This window comes from Lates calcarifer, linkage group LG21 (genome assembly GCF_001640805.2).
Source record: "Lates calcarifer isolate ASB-BC8 linkage group LG21, TLL_Latcal_v3, whole genome shotgun sequence".
NCBI classification, from domain to species: domain Eukaryota; kingdom Metazoa; phylum Chordata; class Actinopteri; family Centropomidae; genus Lates; species Lates calcarifer.
In genome coordinates, this window is record NC_066853.1 from 8,454,470 (window position 1) to 8,476,621 (window position 22,152).

Genomic DNA, 22,152 nt, shown 5'->3' on the forward strand with positions numbered 1-22,152 from the left:
TATAATCAGGCAATATGTAAACATTTGTATCTTTTCCACTGCTGATTTGAATTCATAGAATCAGCCATAATAGTATAAACACAGTGGTAGTATAAAATTAATTGCAGCACAGCAGAGGTAGGATAATTCTACAATCATCGTCAGTTCCTTTTGTTATTTTGGATGGATGGATGGATGTTTTGCAGTGCATCATAGCAACCCAGATGAACTGTGTTACTTATAATGTGATTAAAACAGTATTTAAAACAGGATCAAAGGATTTGAAAGGGCAGTTGCATAAAAACATGCGTATATGCAAATAACAAAAATACTACATCTTCATAATAATACTTTCATTAAGCTGATGTCTATGGGACTTATTAGTCATCAGGGAATAGTGGCAGAGACACTGTTCTTCCAACACATTGATGTCTATGCTTCAACAGAGGAGTAGTTGTAAAGTCTAACAGATCCTGGAATAAAGGCTTTGTAGAGCACCTTAGGGAGACCAGCCTGAAGCTTACAGTGCTCTTCTGTTTCACTAGGCGCCTAGAGGGGGAAGAGAGGTGTTGTCCATTGTCCTCCATCAGCACTTTCCTTTAATCCACCATCATCCACTTCAAATATTACTTGTGTGTGTGTATATATATATATATATATATATATATATATATGCGTCATACTTGCCAGATAAAATATGTGCATATTCTCAATAATAACTCACTTTTTTGATCGTAAATCAAAGCGATATATACATAATATATATGTATGTATTGCACTTTAAAAGAAAGAATCAACACTATCATCCTCCACTACATTGCATTTAGTATTTCTTTGTTTCACTCTTTCTCTGCCTCCTTCTCTCATTTCTCTCTGTGTCGCTCTGTTTGCCTTAATTCAATTCAGTTCAATGTTTTTTATAGACATGAAATTTGACATATGTCACCCAAGCCCACTCCAGTAGAAATTGATCAGTCTCTCAATAAATCAAGATGTCAACCTCTCCTTCTTCACTCTCACTCCCTTTTGGTCTTTCTCACTTTTCTCTCATTTCTTTCTCCTATTTGTCTTTATTGGCTGTTTTGATCCTGACACTACCAATTGTCTCTCCACCTCCATCATCTCTATTTTCTCTCCCTTTCCTTTCCCATCATTCCTCTTTCTATCATCACCCCCCCCCCCCCCCCGTCTGCAGCATGACATACCCTTTGCCTATTTAACTGTGATGGCCTTTGCAGGATTGAGGAAGATGGGTTGGGGAGGGTTGTGTAGAGGAAGGTTTAATGAATTGTCGGGGGGGGTGACTGAATTTGCTCACGTTTTTGCTGTCGTCTCTGGCAGTTTTGCCTAAGGGTGTAGATTCAAAGTGGGTCATGGGCCAGTTTCTGGTGGGTCTCCATATAACAAGAGCCCTTCTGTGTTTTAATGAGCCTGGGTCACAGGACAACATCTACTCAAATTGGCTTGGGCTCAGGTTTTAGAACTCATGTTTTGGGAATCCATTTAATGGCTTCTGTTAAGTTAGATAGATGGTTTGCCAGCCATCCTGCTGCCCAGCCTTCATCCATGATAACTATGAGGGAGTATTAGATAGAGATTTCCTATTGGCACAGATGTTAGTAAGCTTATTAAGGAGAAAAAATGTCTGAGCTGTTGCCATGGTAAAATGTGTACTGTCTGAGGGGATATATGTGCAGGGCAGTTGTTTATTATATCAGGTATGCAGTTATGTGCATTTTTATATGAGTACATGCATGCATACAGTATTTGCACTGATTTGTACTGATTGTAAGTAAGTAAGTTTTTCTGCATATGTATGCATTTCCAGGTGTGGTAGAACCTCCAATCTCAAAATTTCCTTTAAGCTTACAACTCAGCTATGTACTGAGCTGAATTTGAAATCATCAACATTGACTGACTGAATTTAGGGACTTGCAGTGTGCACTATTACAAAACTAAACTTTAACAAGATTTTTTTTTCTATCAACCATTATTTAGATAAATATAAACTGAAAGTCTAGCATGGGTCTTATGCTAACCTGGACTGAAAAATACTAGTTGCAGACATAGGTCGTCGAAAGTGACTGTGATGTAGAATTGGTACTTGCCTGTGTAAAGCCCAGAACGTAAGGTTTCTGGGCACAGACATGGTATATTTTTAGATCCAGAGTTTGCTCAGTAGAATAAAAGCATGGCGCAAGAGGAGCTTGGGTGAAAACTATGCCTACGGAGAAAAACCATGGTCATGGTTATAAAACTGCTGATATGCGTCATGTCTGTTGCCTGGAGCTATTTCCATTGCAAAAAATAGGATAACATAGGCATACACATATAATTTGAAATTCATGAAAATATATCCAACAGCTGATTTTTAAAAAGACCATGAGTCTAAAAGTCCTAATGGTTTTTGATCCCTTAAGGTCTCTGAGCCCCCCCCCCCACAACAACACTCAATTAGTGATTTGAACCGAGCTACTAACGGACATTAGAGCCCTGTGGTATTAACTTGCAGGACTGGGAATGAAAGAATTATCATCCAGGAATACGTATGTTAGAATAAACTAAATTAGTGATTGTGAATACAACTGCTGCTGATATAAGCTCCATTGAGACTGAGATTAGAGGAGTGCAGGCTAAATGTTTGCTGTCCCATTCGTAAGCTATGAAAGAGATTTGCATCAGTCCTTGAGTGAGTCACCACATTAACTGATTTTATTGAACAAAACATTTAGCCATTATGTCCAGGGCAGATCAGTGTTTGTTTTGCTCCAAGCCGCAGTTTATATTTACAGTGCAAATTAAATGTAAATTACTTCAGTACAATTTTTTTAGAAAACATCTGCCACTTGCTTTATACCTGAATTCCTTAACAGCATAGATGGATACTGATACAGACATGATTGTGTTGTGTCTTAGGATGGCTGATGGTACAGCACAGAGAGCCTGAGTGAAAAGAGAGAACAATGAGAGAGATAGGCACACAGCCTGGACACTCATGTACTTGAGCAAATTATCAAACAGGGGGTTAGAGAGGTGCATTCATTTTCAGAAAGTTTACAGTTACAGGACCACATGGACTGTACTGTATACACTAGGTTTAACAGATTCACTGAGACTGAGACTGACCTGCTGCTGGGAGAATGCTAACAGGAATGAGGAAGAAAGAATTAACCACAAACTGAAATTTAAGGAAAAAAAGAGCTTTAAGTTTGGATTTAAATGCTTCAACTGAGTCAGAGTCTGATGTCCAACTTCTCTTAAATTGTGGGGACAGACAGGAACCCTGCCTTCTGAGAGTGAGGAGCAGGTATGAGGTGTGAGGGAACGTGCCCATTTAAGATTTTGTATGTCATTAGTAGCACCTTAAAGTCTGATCTAACATGGATAGGGAGCCAGTATGGTCAAATTATCTGGATTTAGTTAAAATTCTAGCTGCAGCATTTAAACCATTTGAAAACTTTAAGTACTAGCGCATGGAGGCCTGAAAACAAAAGGTCACAATAATCATGTCTGGATGACACACACAATGTGAATTTGTGTCTCTGTGTCTGCCATGGACAGAAAACACATACACAGAATTCTAGCTATGTTGCATAGGTGAAAAAGTGGGTCTTGGTGATGTCTTTAATGTGCTGATCAAAAGAGAGGATGGGATAAAATGTAACACCAAGGTTCTTGGCTGTCATACTTTGAGAGATCACACAGTTTTCGAGAGTTACTGATACTAGATCAAAATGGTGTCTATGTCAGGCTGAGCCAGTGACCAGCACCAGCAAATATAAACACAGGGCCAAGAACAGAGTCCTGGAGTGCTCCATATTTACCATCAGAAAATACTGATGTTTTAGAATAAGAAACACACTGTGTTCTTTCAGATTAGTAAAATTTAAAGCATGTGAGGGTCAGGCCAGAGATGCCAAATTTATTTTCCAGTTAATCTAGGAATATGTTCTCAAAAGCTACACTAAGGGAAGCAAAGAGGTGGAATCTGAATCCATACAGAGCAAAAGATCATACACTTTAGTAAGTGCACATTCAAAGGACTCAAAAAAGGTTAAAAAATATTAGATATATGGGATGAAAGCTGCAGACACAACACAGGAGGTTAGAAGGTTTTGGCCATGTAATAGCCATGTAATTCTGAAATCTTGTTTAACTCTGTGTCTGACAACAGTATGAGTGTCAGTGAGCCTGTCTGCCCCAGGGTTTTACTGTGTTTGACATTTAGCTGCACATTGTTATAACACTCCAGATGTGATATGGGGCAGTGGTGACATTGGTAAGGATTGAAGAGAACTGTACAGAGGATGGGAAAAAGAAAGGATCATGAGGAACAGGGGGCAGGAGGATGCTCTTTCACTTAATAATGTTTAGATTCTCACTGCTTGTTTTTCTTCGAGTGAAGCCATGACTGGAGGGAATGCAGCTTGAAAAGTGGAAGCAGACAAGGAAGGGGGGGGGGAGCAGGGAACATGTAATTGCATGTAATAGACCTGATAAGAGTGACAAGAGGATGAGGATGGTAATTGAGAGGGGGTAATGGAGGAAGGGTGAGAGGGAGTGGGTGGGGAAGGAAATGAGGGGAAAAATAACACAGAACCACCTGTCTTTGTAGCTTAAACTTTTCTGCTATTGAGAATGTGGGGGTAGAGGAAGCAAATAGCTAGAGGAGGAGGCAAGGGAGCTTTGCAGGGGGCAAGAAAATAAGAATACCCTCCAGCTTTGCATGTTGTAATATATCGTAATATATCAGATGAATAACAAGATGAGGATGAGAGATAAAAGTAGAACAGGGTAGTTGGACACAAGGAGCATGCAGTTAGAAGGGGTTTTGTCCTTTTTTTTATCTTCAATGTTTTTCATATTTTTTCACTGTTTTTGTTCTTTTTTCTTTATCATTAAAATGATAGATTTGACTATAGAGATTAAAGAGAGATACAGCTTTGTAGAGGAGAGCAGCAAGAGGTAAAAGGGACTAAAGCATAGAGGGGTAAACAGAGTTTAAGGAAATCAGAGAGAAGCTGCAAATATGTAATCTCTTTGCCAGAGGTCCCAGTTAGTTTTTCCAGTCAGAGGTGATGAAACAAAATTACCACATGTCTGAAGGGAGTTTGAGGTACTGTATATGAGGTGTTTTACTTTAAAATGTGAATGTGAAATGAGCTAATGGCTTCTAGGTTTTTTTAAGTGAAGTTATATGGATGGTTTGGACTGCGTCTGTACTTCAAATTCAAAGTCAAAATAAAATCAGAGAGGGCTGGCATCAGAAGACAGCAGAGAGAGGGTAAAGTGAGTAGATGAAAGGCGTGATCGAAGCAGTAGAGAGTAGGTGTGTAAGGTGAACTTAAGAAAGCCGTGCAAGTATCAAGTGCAGGATTGAAGTTTGAGAGAATTTTCTGTGGTTTGGTTTTGAATATACAGCTGCTTCGCATTTGTATGGATTGTATTTGATCACAGCCCATGTCAACGCTGTTAAAGCCATTCAGTGATGTTCCTCCTTTTTACCCATTCTAACATTAAAACAGCATTATATTCCTCAGTATCCTCCATATTCCTCAAATTTGCCAAGAGGATGTCAATGTTGCTGGAAAATATCCGGTAAAAGTTAATTTTGGATGCAGTAGTGAGGGAGGGAAGACAGACTGCATCCTCTTGTCTTCTCTATCTGAAATTGATGAATGTGTGTGCGTGTGGGTGGGTTTTTGTTCGGGAGGGATGGGAGCATAAGTGTATTTGTGTGAAAATGTGCTAGTAATGTTAAGTAGCATGGGGAGAGTGCATGTTTGTTTGAGAGATTCAGAGACAGAAAAGGAGTGATAAAGAGAGACATGACAAGCTTACTGAGTGAGAGAGAGAGAGAGATGTCTCACACATAAATCCCTGTTGAGACCAGAGTGAAGTAGGTTACAAGCTTTATCGATTTTGATGATGGTAACAGTATGAATGTGTGTGTGTTTGCATGATTGTGTGTGTGTGTGTGTGTGGAAGGACGGTCTGTACCATCTGTCTCCCATTCCTCTCACTGAGACACTAATTACAGGACTTTACACTTCGCTCCACCACACTCATCATTGGCCTGACTATACACACACACACTCACACACACACATGCAGAAATGCAGCAGTGGTCAGGGATTATGGGACCTCTTCTGCTTTCTTTGTACATTTCATCTCCCTCTCTTCTCCCCTTTTATCCTTGTATTCTCTCCTTTCCCGCCATGATTTGTGGTCCCTTTTCCTCTTCCTTTATCTCTCTCCTTTCCTTACTCTATTTCCCCACCATTTTTCTCATTTGACCTCTTCTTCTCTCTCTTTATAAACTTAAGTAGGGCACAGATCAGTGATGTCTAATTAGGCTTCAGTCTGTTATTGATAACATGCACAGTAAAAAAAAGGAGGAAACATTAGTGATAACAATCTCATTGAGTGAGGAAAGAGAAAACACTGGGAAAAAAGGGTGAGAAAGTGAGATTTTTGATTGTTTCTTCAATTAACAGAGAGAAGAGAAAGAGATAAAAGGGAGAGGAAGAGAAATTAAAGAGGGGAATCCTATCATATTCTTTGCCAGTGTGTACAACCCTTCATTAGCATAAATTCCAGGTCACCCACTTTCTCTGGCAAAGAAACGGGTGCCACAGTGGGGAGACGCTTTCTCTGACATAAATTTGAGTTTTTATGAGTAGTGCAGTAGCAGGTGGGTTACTGCAGTGGGCATGTTTTTGAAAATCAAAAGGGATCAGGTTCCTTAAGTGCCATATTTCCCACCAAAAATCCACAACCTGATTTGTGAGAGCAGATTTCATCTATCTATCTATCTATCTATCTATCTATCTATCTATCTATCTATCTATCTATCTATCTATCTATCTATCTATCTATCTATCTATCTATCTATCTATATTTAAGTGCTTCTGCCACAAAATCTAATTGATTAAAACCGTCTTACTCTCTCTGTGGATTTCTAGGCAACTATGGTGAAAGTGGGATGGAAGCATTCAAGGACATGGCAGCCAAGGAGGGCATCTGTATCGCCCACTCTGGTAAGAGACTTGGGTCAAGACTATCTCAGTGAATTCAAAAACAATCAATCCCAAGCATTATAGGAATTTGTAGTCAAGAAAGAACTGGATTGAATTTTAGTAGGTGTGTAGTTTAGTGTTGATTCAAACACAAAAACAGTCAAAGCAGATGTACAGCTGCCAGCATTTTATTGCCCACAGCAAAGTACTGCTTAGCATCAGGAAGAGCACTACTGGTTGGTTTAGTTTTTGCCCATTTACTACCTCTTACATCAAATTTTATCAAGACCATGGTGGCAAAAGTAATTTGAATTTAACTACAGTCTCTACTTGTAGATATTAAATAAGAAAAAAAAGTTTATGACATGTTTTAAAGATTTTATTTTTGTGTGAAGACTTGCATTTCACATTGTGGATGTAAGGTGGTTGATACTTAGGCGAAACAGACAAACTGCAACACACACACAAAAACAGAGATCTAAACATATTGGTTATCGACCGTGTTTGCCTTTGACTTTTCTCCAGGCAAAATCTGGAGCAATGCTGGAGAGCAGAGCTTTGACCGGCTGCTGGAGAGACTGAGGGCCCACCTGCCCAAGGCCAGGGTGGTGGCATGTTTCTGTGAAGGCATGACGGTCCGTAACATCCTCATGGCCATGAGACGCCAAGGACTGGTAGGAGAGTTCCTGCTCATCGGCAGGTCAGTGGAGCTACAAAGTTCATTTATTTTGCACTGATAGATCTTGGCTATAGAAGGCTTCTCCAAAGAACTCTGGTCTCTGCTTGTGTGTCCTGCAACTTACTTACTGAAATAATGTGATTGAGGTGTGTCAGTGGATCCTTATGTTCTCTGTGTACTCTGTGCATGTGGGTCTTGCACAGTCTGCAGGATTTAAAATATGACTGGATCAACAAGGGATGTCACTAGATGTTTTGGAGGGCAGATGGAGAGGCAAAGCTGTGGCTCTTCTCTCTCTTATAAGAGCCATTGATGATTCTAAACAAAAAGCAATTAACATTAAAATAAGAGCCCAGCTGGTAAATATCTACTTCAAACTAATTTCAACCAAGTTATTTGCATAAAATGTGTATCCAGCTGGTGATTATCAAACTTCAAAGTAACTTCAACCTGGTGTTTGAACTCCAGTGCTGCTTGTGTTCTCCACGTTATTCCACACACATCCCCAGATGATTGTGACTGAGCCATTTCCTGATTGAAAAAGCATATTAGTTTTTGTTCATTACCATTAAGGAAAAGAATGATAAGCCTCATAGACCAATCATTTCAATGAGCTGAGCTGCATTTGACAAATAAAGACATTTCTTCTTTTGTGATCAGTTTAATAACTTCTCATAAATCTGCATTTATTTCTTTTGCCATTCATTTATTAATTCAGTGGAGGTGGCATGTTTCCGCTGTAAACAACTGCAGAAAATTCTGGTATATATGTATGTACTGTACAGTGCAGTAGTAGCCAGGGATTGAGATTACCGATGAGCCATCAGCAAAGTTTATTGGTAAGCCTGGTAATTCTGACTTGTCTTAACATCAGTTTAACTAACTTTGAACCGAGAAACTCCTGTGTCTTGTTTGTGGGTAAGTTATAGAATTTGTCTTGGATTGCAAACACAAAGATGAGTGGTACTGAATGGTATTAAATACTTCCCAACTAGAGCATACATCTATTCTTTACAGCAGGAGACATTGTTGGCATTTATGCATTCACAAAAACACATTTTTTGAATTTTGGAGGTGGTTTTCACATTAAGCTTCGTTCTCACTTAGATCAGTTCCTCCTACAATTCACTTGCAAAAATAACCTTCCACATGGATCTTTATCTACATCTGTGCATGTGTGCGTGCATGTATGCATGTGTGTATATAAAAGTTGCTTCTAAGCCTCTTGAGTTTTGGTTGCCATGCCAACTGTGTAATTAACATAAATGAATAATGATTTTAGCACCTATGCCAGCCAATGTGCAGAGAACAAAATAGACTTTGAATAGATTGGAAACATTATCATGTGATTACCATTAAAATGCCACAAATATAATTCTATTCAATTTTGTTCTTCTCTTTCCCCCTAGTGAGCTCTGCTGTGTAACTAAATCCTTGCCAGCATAATTTTTGTTGTCATCGCCTCCATGATGCTCATTATCACCATACTCATCTTACTCATCATCACCATCATGCTCAATATCATCTTCATCTTCATCTTCATCATTGTCGTCATCCTGCTGAGAGTAAGGTAACTAAATATGCTGTATGTCCCTTTTACTGGGTTTACTTTGCCATTAGAGATAAAAGTAGAAGCACAGATCACAAAATAGAGAGAAGTCTTGTCATGATACAATCAAAGGGATGGATCAGCTACAGTCGTAACTTTGATATCCAGTCATGGTTTAAGTCTTTTTTAATTTGTGACTATTTATGATACAAAGGCTCTGATGGCATCAGTTCAAATAATCTGTTTTGAGTGCTAACCCAGAGCTACAACACAGAGGAGATGCTCCCAACAGTGCTCTCACTTTCTCTAACATCTACTGTAAATGTGCTTTTGAGCAGAGCACTAAAGATCCAACAGGTCCAGTGGAGCTGCTCAGTAGTTAGCAGTAGCAGAAGACCAGGAAATCTCCAAATATGAACATGTGGAAGTGGATGAAAAGTCAGGCAGGAGAGAAAATTCTCAGAACAGATATAAAAATTCTAATTAAATGCTTCAGAAACCTGACGTTTGTTTCTTAGCAGGGGTAGCTGTAACTCTACCAGAGATTCTCTGCATTCCAATAAACCCTGATTGTGGTTTTGGTGGGTTGGAGGCCAGTATGGGTTCACGTTCTTGCTGCTGTAGTACTGGTTGTCTTGGTTCTCTTTTTAGTTATCTAGAGCACCTGCGTAGAGGAGAGTGGGATCAGGGGGATCATGGGAACCTCTCTCACGTCAGATTCTTGTGGTCGAAAGGAACAGCTGGTTAAACATGACTGCAGTACAACAGTAAAATAATGACAACAAGCACAGGGACTCTGAAATTCCAAGACAGGATAAAAAAAGGAAACAAAAATATTTTGGCACAGCCAGAGCAGTTTGTTCCACTTCTTACACCTTCCCATTTTGACAGCTCCAACCAAATAAAGTGTTACTTGGTATTAAATCTGTGACATTATCCAGAAATGTTAGCTGACACATCCGCCTTTATTAAATCAACTTGTTCTGACAGTTTTCTTAAATTATGCAACACCACCTTGACACCAGTCTCTCTCATTTCTGTATGGCCACTTGCCACATTAAAATGTCTTAACTGTGTTTGAATCATCTAAAGCTCTTACACCATTTGGCTTTCCACTTATGTGAAGAAAACAGTTTTCTGAGGCTGAAGATAGAACTTAATGGCTTGTTAAAATTGAGCAGCTCATCCTGTAGTCCTCTGTCTCTGGCCAGTCTGTTTTGATTAGATTGGTTAATTGAATATCAGCCTTGGTAGTTTCAGTATCATAAATGGACTTAGTTTTAAATTGAAGATGGTCACGGGTGGGTGCCCTGCTCGCTGGTGGTCTGTGGAAGGAACTTGTTATCAGTGCAGTTGGGCCAACACTCGATTAACACCAGGATAATTACATTACCGCAAGAGCACACAGATGATGATAAAGCAGATTATTCAGTTACCTAGGGCAGATAACCATAGTATTTAATAGATCAGAATGAAATACTGCAAGATGTCTGGCTCTCAAGATTGCATTTTTACTGGTCAAAGTGGTCTATGTGCTGCCTGGCATAGGAGAATTTAAGATGAACACATTGATTCTGTGTAATATGTCCATCTCTGACATTGTCTGGATTATTGATTTTGTGGCTTCTTGTTTTTTGCAGTTGGTCATATCACTGTCTGATTAATCCTCAGTTTGGAAGTACTGTAGATCCTCCACCCTCTCGCTATGGACACATTTGTAGAAAAAGCACCTATAAACCTTTCAGGTTAATGCAGTGCTAATACTGTAAGTCTGTTTGGGTCTTCTGTGACATGGCTTCACCATCCTGCTTCTGATATACAATATGTTAAATGTAGGTAACCTTAATGTAGACATTTGTAGCCATTTCTTGTCCTCTGAACCTTAAATTCTTTCTTCTGAAACCAGAATTTTCAGTGACATTTTGATTCAGATAAACTGATTAATTCAGCAACTTTGTTGAGCGAATATATTTTTGTAAGGTATTGTAAAGCCTCAGCAGTCACTCAGTTTCACTGTGTCTCTGTTTTTAGATTTTTTTTTTCTGTTCTTCTTCTAGAAATAATCCTAAAAACCCACATCACATCCTCAGGCTAACTACCAGATCACAAGAAAACTATGTCACTCACACACATGCAGTCTGGATTTGGAGCCTGAATGTATTGATTGCTTCTGTGCTATAATTCCTCCTGGTGCCAGCAGGCTACAGACCCATTAATGAATAGCTGGGCCGAGATAAATATCTATAGTCACACGGGACGCACAAACACACCCAGCACTTAACTCACACACAGATGCATCTACAAGCACACACACATGCTCTCAGGTCATTACTTTTTCTTGTGTGTCTTCCAGTGAAACATCTTAAATTCAGATTAGACCATATTAATAACAGACACAAATAAATGTCAGCCACCACGAGTAAAATGTTACATTCCCTCCTCCCGTATTTTACAGCCATACATCAGAGCTACCCAGTGAAATACATACTGTATCAGTCCAAACACAGATTTTGATGATTCCTCTTTGGCCTGGTCCTGTAGCAAATATGGACAAATACTGTCTTACTTGTTTAGTCTAAAAAAGCTTCACAAATCCTAAATCCTCTAAATGACATATTACAGAAAGATTGCAGATTGTGTGTGTGTGTGTGTGTGTGTGTGTTTATACACTGTAGCAGACAAATCTGCAGTCTACAGTATGTGTGTGGATTGAATGAATAGATGTATGGCTCTCTTGGTCAGGCAGCTGGAATTAAACACACATGCTCACAAAAAAACAAAAACAAAAAGACACACTGATGTACTATCCCTCCTCGCAATAAATTTCCCCCCAGAACATGTGGGGACAACCAGTGATAATAGCTGTGACTTATCATATGGTTGAACATCAGTGTATTTTATGGTTAGTCGTCATAGCTTGAAATACGTTTCCCTCTCAAACACTATCTGCCTCCTACCTGTTCTTCTATGTCCACTCCATCAGTGTTATTTATAAATGGCTGTATTATGTCATTTGCAGCTGTTTTACAACAGATTTCAGTTTAGCATTCTCTGCACTGTGTGTGTACCCAAAGAGATCCACAACACTGGCTGGAAAGTACAAAGTCTACAACTAATAAGTTAAACCCAATGTATGCAAGTTTTGCAAACCTTACAGTTTGTCAGCTACAAGTTGTGTAGTCGCATTGCCATGGCAGCCAGTATGTAACTAAGGTGGGGTTGTCTGTGGTAGTTTTCATAAGAGGCAGATTTTCTGTCAGTGCTGTTGAAACCACTATAGTGCTGAATGAATTGAAACAGAATAGTTTGAATCAAAAGTCAAAAAGCAGACTCTCTCTGGAGATCATCCCATACAAGTCTGCACCCCTTCTCCCTGCTGTTGCCATGGAAATATCCCCTACCATATTTGGATGAATCCAGCATAGCAGCTGGGGTGATATGTGGCGCATGCGCATGTGTTTATGTGAATGGCTATGTGTATGCGTGGGTGCATCTGTATATGTGTGTATGACTGTCAATAAATAAAACTGTACACTGGGTTTTTTCTGTGGCTTAACAGTCATATTGAGAGTGGCATTAACTACATCCAGCACTGTTAGACGGGGGGCTTATTGATAATTCTATGACCCCACTGCCCTCTCATCTCTTCCTGTACCCTTTTCTCCTCTCACTAGTGACTTTATCTCACTGTCTCTCTTGCTCTGTCACTGTCTCTCTCTGAATCCAGCTGCTTACATGAGAGTGTGATGTATGAGAACAGAGACCCTGAACTGATCATTTAACAGAGGTCAGACTCCTGCAGTGTCCCACTTCTCACCACAGCCCTTCTTTGTGGTTTTTAAATTGAGAGAAATTTGAAAGAGAGAAGTTAAACGGCATCTTGTGGCAAAACATCTGAGTGGCCCAAGATGTCTCAAAGCAGCCCATCTTTAAAATTGATTTGTAGTGGATTGTACACCTGCACAGTAGTGAGAAGAGATCAAAGATTCTGTGGGGGCAGAGGAGGGAAGCTGAGCGAAGAGGGGAAGGATAGCTGCAGGAAAGGAGAGGAATGGGAGAGAAGGGAGAAGATGAGTGAAGAGAGGAGAGATTAGCTGTTGAGGGCAGAGAAGGCAGCAGAGAAGGCAGGTTTACTGTGTGTGTGTGCGTGTGTGTGTGGCATTCATGTATCATGGTAATAAACGATTTCTTGTCAGACATGAAAAGCAAATCGCTCACAGTAGGAGCGAAATTTACGCATCACTGCTACTTTTGGGATGTATCTGCACTTACAAACACACATTTACACGGGGACACATTGACACACAGAGGTGTTGAGACACACACTCTTATGTGCTGTACATGCACACACACAAACGGTCTATTCTGATCTGAGTGGATATGAGCTGTGTTATGTTTGGTAATACTATGTTAATTTACCTTTAATTCAAATAAGAGCTGTTTCGTGTCATTTAATTGTTGAAATGATAGAAATTAATTATGCTCCTTCTTTTCATGACTTTGCAATAAAAGACTGCTGGGAATTAAACACAGAAATACTGTTTGTAATGACAGATGGACAAAAAAGAAGGGAAGGAGATGGATGAGATTAAGAGAAACTTGTCAGACCCTGTGCTTTTGTGCAGGTGTGTGTGAATGACTGTTTGACTGCCTTTTAAGTAGGTGAGTCATCTCCCATATGGTGTGACCTCATAAGTAAAGGTTGTGAGATCAATATATGGTCTGTGGTTTCTCTCTGGAGAGACACTTAACTAAACACACATACACACATGCATACACATAGAGCATGTTTTTGACACTGTTGCTGAAATGTGAGTAAACAGTGGAAATGTGTTTAAACTGGGTTTAAAAATTTAAGATTGGAAAGCTGTGCTAATGACTCAAATCTTGTTGTTACAGTTGCCATAACAATTTACCAGCATGGCAGCGCGGGTGCTTAAGCCGTCGTGACATTCTCTTGGTCCGCTCTGTCCTGCTGTTACTTATTACGGACATGTCTGAACTAGTTGTGACCTTTTGACTCACCCCTTCAATCAATTCAAGAAGTTTAGTAGTAATTTATCAGAAAATCAGCCAACACCTTTCATTAGATTTGATATTAGATTTTTTAAAATTAAAAAATACTGTTTTTTATAATTGTTGTTGACATTCTTTTGTTTTACAACATCAAAACCCCTTTTCCATGAGTTTTGACAAAGGAAGGAATTCATAAAGCAAAGCGCCTTGGATCTGTTTCTTCCTTTGTGTCAAAAATGTCAAGCACATATCAAAGAACTCTGTCAGCTGGTTTATGTCTTCACATTTTATACACCAATGAAACTCTACCTTGACTTTCATTTTCTGTTGTCAGTTTGGGTGAAGTCCTCCAAGACAGCCGATCAAAAGACTGCTGAACTGAAACTACCCAATATCAAAGAATTCTTTATTCAACTCACAGGTCTTTCACTCTCTTTCTGGCTCTCTGTCACTTCCTGTCTCTTTCTTTTGCCCCGTCTCCTTTTCTTTCTCCTCACACGCCTGCCTTTTGACACTTTGCTTTTCCTCTCTCTTCCTGCCTCTACTTTTTCATTGTTTCCTGTCTGGTCTCTGTGTTTAACTTGAGAGGAAGAGGGTCTACACAATGACTACACAACACAAACTGAAAAAAAGAAAAAAATGAAAGATGAAAACATTTTTTCTTTATTGTTTTTACATTTCAGCTAAATTTCCCCTTTAATAAAGAGAAACAGACTCAAGTAGACAACAAAATATCATAGCCTGTGCATATATTCCACAAAAACACATGAGGAAGTTTGCATCCTCTTCACAATCAAAAAAAAATAATAATTTGAATTTTCATCAATACCAGACCTTCAGAACACTGATGAGAGCAATTCTTTCTGGTTCTATACTAGTCACTCCTTTTAGTACATCAGCATATGAGCAGCTGCTTAAAACTAAATTCCCCAAATCAAATCATTAGGCAGTTCTTCTGCTGCACATTGCCTTTTTTCTCTTTGTTCCCTCTGTGAGAGATAGGCTGATTAATGACTTCTAGTGATCGCTGTGCAGTTAGGAGGAAAACACTGAGCACACTCTCAGAGTCTCACGACAGGGAATTAAGACGTTTTTTATATGTAGGGCAGACCTATGGGCAGATTCTCGTGTACACAGTTGTACAGGTAAACACACCTGTATTCAGCTGTACACTGGCTGACCAACATACAACATACAAAAAAATGCATGTGTGTACATAAATGCACATGTGGGCAGACACACAAACACACCTACACACACATATTCATCCTCTTATTGCTCTCCCAGGGAATGGCCTTATCCTCTTACAGCACTCCGATGGGAAAAGTGACGGGAATTAGAGAGGATAGAACAGACAGACAGGCAGGCAGGCAGGCAGGCAGGCAGTCAGACAGACAGTGCGTGTAGGAAAGGGAGGAAGGAAGAAAGAAGGTTGTCCAGTGTAAATCTGTCCTTGTGTGATTTTGTGTGTGTGCTTATGGATCTGTGTGTTGGCACAACAAACTGTGTTGTTTGCACGGTTCGTCTGTTGTGAGCTCTGAGTTCGACATTTTGCTGCTCATTTTCTGAGATTTACGTCGTGGGATTAAACTGACTGTTACGTCAGCCCGGTGGCACAGCATACTTCAAATACACACACACACACACACACACACACACCGTGTGTGTGTATATAAAAAAATAATCCTTTTTATAGTTGCTGTTGTAGTAATCCATGTAGGAATCTAAAGGGTTTCCCCTTTATTTTTGTGTTTCATTTCTCAGATATGCCAGTGTTCTGTGCATTCATTTAACTTTACTTTTTCTTATTTTGGTAACAAGTTGACATAAATTAACAACAACAAATACCAGGGCACAAATCACCTCTTCATTCCCTCATCCTTCCATTTCTACACTTAACTCTCTCTACTTTATTTCCATGACCAGCAGCACCTCTTCAGCCTCTTTCTTTCTCCTCCTCGATACAGTTACGTTTCATTCATCACGCATTTGAAAGGCCATCTGTAAAGAATTGCCCTGCTATCTCCTGAAGTGCCTGGACAGGAAATGAATTGGCCCTTAATTTAGCTCCGGCTCTGAACCAGGCAAAGGTAATTAAGAGAAATATGAACTGTGATGCCTCTGAGAAATGACAGACCCCCAGTGAAACAAAAGATGTGAATATGGAGAAATTGAAGCTGTATAGTGTCACATACCATATTTTTAAATTGTTTTTCTCCCCTTGCGTGAACAACACAGAAAAATGGGAGCAATTGAAGAAACAGGATTACGTGACACAAGCTGAGAGACAGAATACAGCTAATCCTCAGTATTTTATTAACTCTCCTCTCTTGTCTTATTATTCCGTTTTTAGGAACTCAGCTCGTCCTGACATGTTGAGTAAAACAGATGCTTGTCTCGATGTATCACAACAGGCAATTTGTTCAATTCCCAAACGTGTTAATAGGTAACCGCAAGAAATGGGTCATTGAATTAAATGAAATATTAATCGAAAATGGGCTGCCTTGGCTGATTCACACAAATTTATTGAGGAGATGGACTGACTTGTACTGGCTTCTGACATGACATTGCAGAAAACAAAATGAACAAGTTACTATGAACCACAAATACTGAGAAAAACTGAAATGGTGGATGTTTTTGGCAGAGCAATAAGCTCAGTCACCATAGCCTCTGCCTATACAAATACTGAACTTATACAATATTTGTATTGTGTTGTACTAGAGTAGCTTGAACTAGTAGTTTAAGGATGTATAAAATCTGTATGACATTGGCCATAATCATGTAAACCCATTTGACGGAATGAGATGGTTTTTTGTTAGGTTCATAGATTATCATGACATGCTGTTGGCTTGCATCTCAAGTAGCTGTCTTTTCAGTTGTACTTGGGTCATGATGACAGGCAAAAGCTTGTTGACCTTTTGGGTCAAATCTTCTTAGAAACAAGCAGGCAATGATTACATCCAATTTTCCTCATTATGTGTTCTTTAGTCTGCCATTGTAGAGTGTCTAAGCCTTGATTTACTGATGAGATGAAACCTTAGAAAAAAGGAGAGGGGGAAGTGAGCAGGGGTTCATGGCCTGCTAATTAAAATCCTCTAGGAAAAGTTGTTGGGCTGTGAATGGCTGAGCTGTAGGTGACTGTATCTTGACTTTGGATCAGTAGTTTGATTTTTCTCTCAGAAACTTGGCTGACTGATGGTGTCACTGGTTGACTGATAGATGAGCTGTAGGTGACTGTGTCTGGCTTTGGATTGGTAGTTTGATTTTTCTCTCAGACACTTGTTTGACTGATGGTGTTGCTGCTGTGTAATGTTAAATATAGGTCCATTAAACTGTATGAGTGTCTCAGGTGTCTGCTTAGGAGGTGGTTGTCTCCATTTATAGCCTGACACCATATTTATTCATAGGTTAATCCACAGTTCCTGCTTATTTTTATATTTAGAATAGCACCAAGGACCAACAGCTTACAGTCTTCGGTAAGACTGTGATTAAGACTATGCTAATCAGAGTGACCTACAAGGTTAACCTATGGATCTGTCAGATGTGGTGATTGGCTTCAATCTGTAATTATTTGTAATACCGGCAAGTGTTTGACCGATATCAATTTGCAGGTGGTGGCCAGGTTTAGCATCAAGCCAAGCAAGTACAGGATTACTTGTGGTGTAAAAATAACTTTTAATTACATTTGCAGTCATTTCAAACACATGACCACCCCACATGACAAGCCCAAGAGTAAAGCAGTCATCTCAATTCTATGCAAGCCATTAAATCTGTCTTTTTAACAGCTATTCAGCATCAATATGTTTGTTACAAATTGTAAAGATTACTTCAACTGGATTTCAAATGACACCTAAGTTAGTGGTTAAGGATATCCTACCCTGACTCCGGCAAACATACACACACACACACACCAAACCCCGTCACCCATTTGTCTCTGTCTCCTTCGCTTTCACTCTCTTCCGGTGAGCTCAGTGAGACCGGTGTGATGTGTGCCGCATCACAGCCCCCGCACAGCTTGTTACCATAGCAACATGGGAGACGGAGAGCGGGAAAATTATAGAAAAACACTGAGTGATAGAGCGTGTGTGAGAGAGAATGAGAGAGAGAGAGAGAGAGAGAGAGAGAGAGAAAGTTTGCGAGAGCAAGAGATCAGAATGTTTACTTGTGCACTATATGCATCCCTCCATCTGCAGTTCGGATCTTTTACTTTGAGTCACGGAGTTCAGTTTTACAGATTATTTCAGTTCAGATGGTGAAATTCACATGCATGGCAACACATTATGTAGTGTAACAACAATATGACTCATGTTATTGAGCTCCTTCTATTTTCAGAATAAGAATCTGCTTTAAAAACTAAACATCAACCTTTAGCCTCCTGCTCCCCGAATTCAAGTAGCACTGAGACAGTGTAACCCTGGATAATGCCACTATGAATTATTTTTAAAAGAATCCAAGAGACCCATGTCATGCATCATCAAATGGAGAAAATGACAAGCAATACAGACCTAAAGAAAGGTGTTTAGACCAGGAATGCTGAAATAAAAGATTACAACTGAGCCTAATGTTACGTTAAACCAAAAGCCCAAATCCCTGCTTGTCAGGGGGCAGTGCTAGAGATATAACACGATAACTCAATATGAAAAATTATTAAAAATCTATTGAGAACACAAAGAACTGACCAACACCCAAACCTATTGAACAAATGAAAAAGAAACTGAATTTAAGGCCATAAATAATCATAAGGACATTACAAATGGCTTGTCAGAGCTCAGAAAATGCTTTCAAATCTCTGAAAAGAGAAAAACCCAGTGGACTAGATATCATTAGAACAGAGATACTAAAACACAACAGTCCCACACTGAGAGAAGACATCCTGAAGATGTTCAGTGTGGTGCTTAGAGAGAGTTGCTTTCCTGAGATATGGAATACAGCCATAATAGCACGCACAGTATATGCAAAAGGGGATCAGTGTAATAGTTGTATAAATTGTATAAAGACATATTCAGGATAGAAACAGGACAAAATTGATCAATTGATTTAGAAAATAAAATTGCTTCAAACTAGTGTCAGGGGAAAGCCGTTTAGGTTATCAAAGTAATCTAAACCAGTTGTTAAAACTGATCATTATAACCTCCTTCAAAACAGGGTGAGGTTAGGTGAACTACAAATGTAGTAGTTCATCACTGAATCTGTATCACCTTGGCACACTGGGGACTAATAAATGAAATGTTGTCTCAGTGCAATTGACCTTGTCTTATTATGTGAAGAGCACAAAGAGTTCATTGTCCTTGCTGAAGAATTATGTACTGCAAGGCAAAGGCATTATCAGTAAATACAGACAGACAAAATGGGAATAACTGTGACACCCACCCCTCGAACAATATGCAGTTTTGACAGAAATGTACTGAGCATTGTCCACAGAAAGACCAAGGAACATACTGTCTCTGTCACTTCTGCAAGTACAAAAAAGTGCCATCAAATTCTTCCGTCACTCGTCCTTAAGTGATCCAGACTCTTACCAAAAGAGCATAAAGCTTTTATTTGGGAACTACAGGAGGAGAATGACTCAACAGCTGGCTCACAGAAATTAGCTACACTTGTCTTTAGCAGCCACAGCCACAAAACTCAACTCACAAAAAACAGCATTGGTGATACACACATGGAAAGTTAAATTAAGTTAGCATCAAGTGATGTTCTAAAATTTACTTGATGAATTTTGAATAGAAATGTACATTTAATCAAGTAAACATCTCGCTGACATTGATGAGTTTAAGCAAAGGAAATCCTTAAGCATGTACAAACTGCTTGGGAACAGTCTGATGAAATAGAAATTTGCTGCTACAGCAAAAACACTACTACCCAGAGAACAGAGTGTGCTAATGTTGTTAATTAGGATACATAGAGGACAAACAGAGTTTTTCTCTCCTGCACAGAACATAAACAGATCAGAGATATATATTTCCCAAGGTTGGCTGAAAAAATACTGAAATAACACGAGTTAAGCCGTGAGAAGCAGATGAGTGCTCTGGGTGAAAATGCAGACAAAACCACAAATATCGGCAGATTACCTCACTGCTCGTCTTTGGTTCAGAGAGAAGCATCGTCTAATGATACCCTTTAAATCCACACGCTTAGTTTGTACACGGTGTACATGGATGCATTAATAGTATGTATATGAGTTTATATGTAAATTATTAGATACATATTCATACTTATAGCTAGGTATGTTAATTTTTCTTTTAAGTCATTACTGTTATGTATTATTAGGTTAAACAGTATTGTTGTGTTATTTATATGTTGTGTCACATTTGCAACAATGGCTAACATCCATTCATGCAAATAGAGAACATTTTAATTTGAATTTGGGAAACACATTGAGAGAACGAGCGAGAGAGAGAGAAATGGGAGAGCACTGGTTGAGATACGTGGTACCAGTGAGATGTGGGAAACTCATTAAAGTCCAGAATAACATGCGGCTAATTTACTGTAGATCCGTCTGGTACTCTCTCTCTCTCTCTGATACACACACACACACACGATTCTGTGGGTGATAAGCTGGATGTCTCGTTACTGGGCATTAGCTGCACCTCTCCTTGCTAATCCCTGCTGTCAACCAGACAGGCTGGTTGTGTGTGTGTGTGCCTGTGTGTGTGTGTGTGTGTGTGCCTGTGAGCATCTGTGAGCATGTGTGCGCAGGCCCAACCAGTATAATTATTGCCATCGTGTAAAGCAGGGAATAGCTCTGACTGCTGCTTCTAAGCCACTGGCCCATCATTAGGTTACACGAGATTGTCCATTAATGGCTGTGTGTTTGCATGTGTGTAGACAAGAGTGTGTGGTGTGCTTGTTTGTGCAAATACCGACAGTGGTGAGTTGTTGTTAGAAATTATGCTGTCTCAAATGTCGATGGTGTGTGACTCAATTTAAACTGAACCTAATGTTAAAACCCAGACAGTTACATTACAGCATTTAGGGCCTCCATCGATCTGACTTATTCTGGCATGTCCCACAGATGCTCAGTCAGATTGGAATCTGAAGAGTTTGGAGGCTGGGTCAACTCCTTGGGCTCTTTGTTGTGTTCCTCAAGCCATTTCTGATCAGTTTTTATGGTGTTGAGGGCACATTGTCCTGCTGGGGAAGGCCCCTGCCATTCTGATGTGCTGTTGCCATGGAGGGTTGTGCTTGGTCTGCAACAATGTTTAGGTTGGTGGTACGTGTCAAGTAACATCCAGATGACAGCCAAGATCAACCTAAGGTTTATTATGTTATTAGACATCTTTCATTTGTCAGTGTTGTTTAAGTATTGTTTATACAATACTCTTATGTACACTGAAAGTCATGGGTTGCTGTCTAATGGCCAACATTTTTGTCAACGTACACCTGGGGTATTAATGTAAACCTGAAAAAATCCTGTCCTCTCCTTTTGCTGTTGATTCATTTGGCTGGTTTGAAATTGAAATGGCTTTGCCAAATAATTACACTACTTAACTTCAAATTCACTTTGCAGTCTGTTCCCAAGCTGGGACATTGCCTTTGAAAGTCAGTTAAATGACTCGGCTTTGGCACAGAGATCTTTTGAATGTAGAAAGTGAGAGAGCGCTGAGAGAAAAAGAAAATGATAGAGAGAGGGTTGGAAAAGCAGAGACAGAGAGAGAGGAGATCAGGGAGTGAGAGACCAGACGGCCACCTTGGTGGTAAAGATAAAGCAGAAATAAGAAAGATAGGCAGAGAGAGAGTAATGTTACATTGGTGGTGTATTACCTCAGCAGGAGATATTACAATGTCTGCTGTGCTGAATATGAGAGATGACACTTTTATGTGTGAAGCAATAAAAAATGATGAGGCCAGACCAGGAGGAATAGGCAGAATATACAGCGTCTGTGTGTCTCTGTAACTCTTTCCCCGTGACA

General features: G+C 39.6%; 1 protein-coding gene across 2 annotated transcripts in view; it reads left to right on the plus strand.

Annotated features, from left to right (window-relative positions):
* grm5b (glutamate receptor, metabotropic 5b) overlaps positions 1-22,152 on the plus strand; it is a 61,302-nt gene that overhangs the window by 11,697 nt on the left and 27,453 nt on the right. For both annotated transcript variants that reach the window (XM_018681595.2, XM_018681593.2), the window contains exons 5-6: positions 6,945-7,019; positions 7,524-7,698. In XM_018681595.2, coding sequence (XP_018537111.1) covers positions 6,945-7,019; positions 7,524-7,698 — 250 coding nt within the window. The remainder of the gene's footprint in view (positions 1-6,944; positions 7,020-7,523; positions 7,699-22,152) is intronic.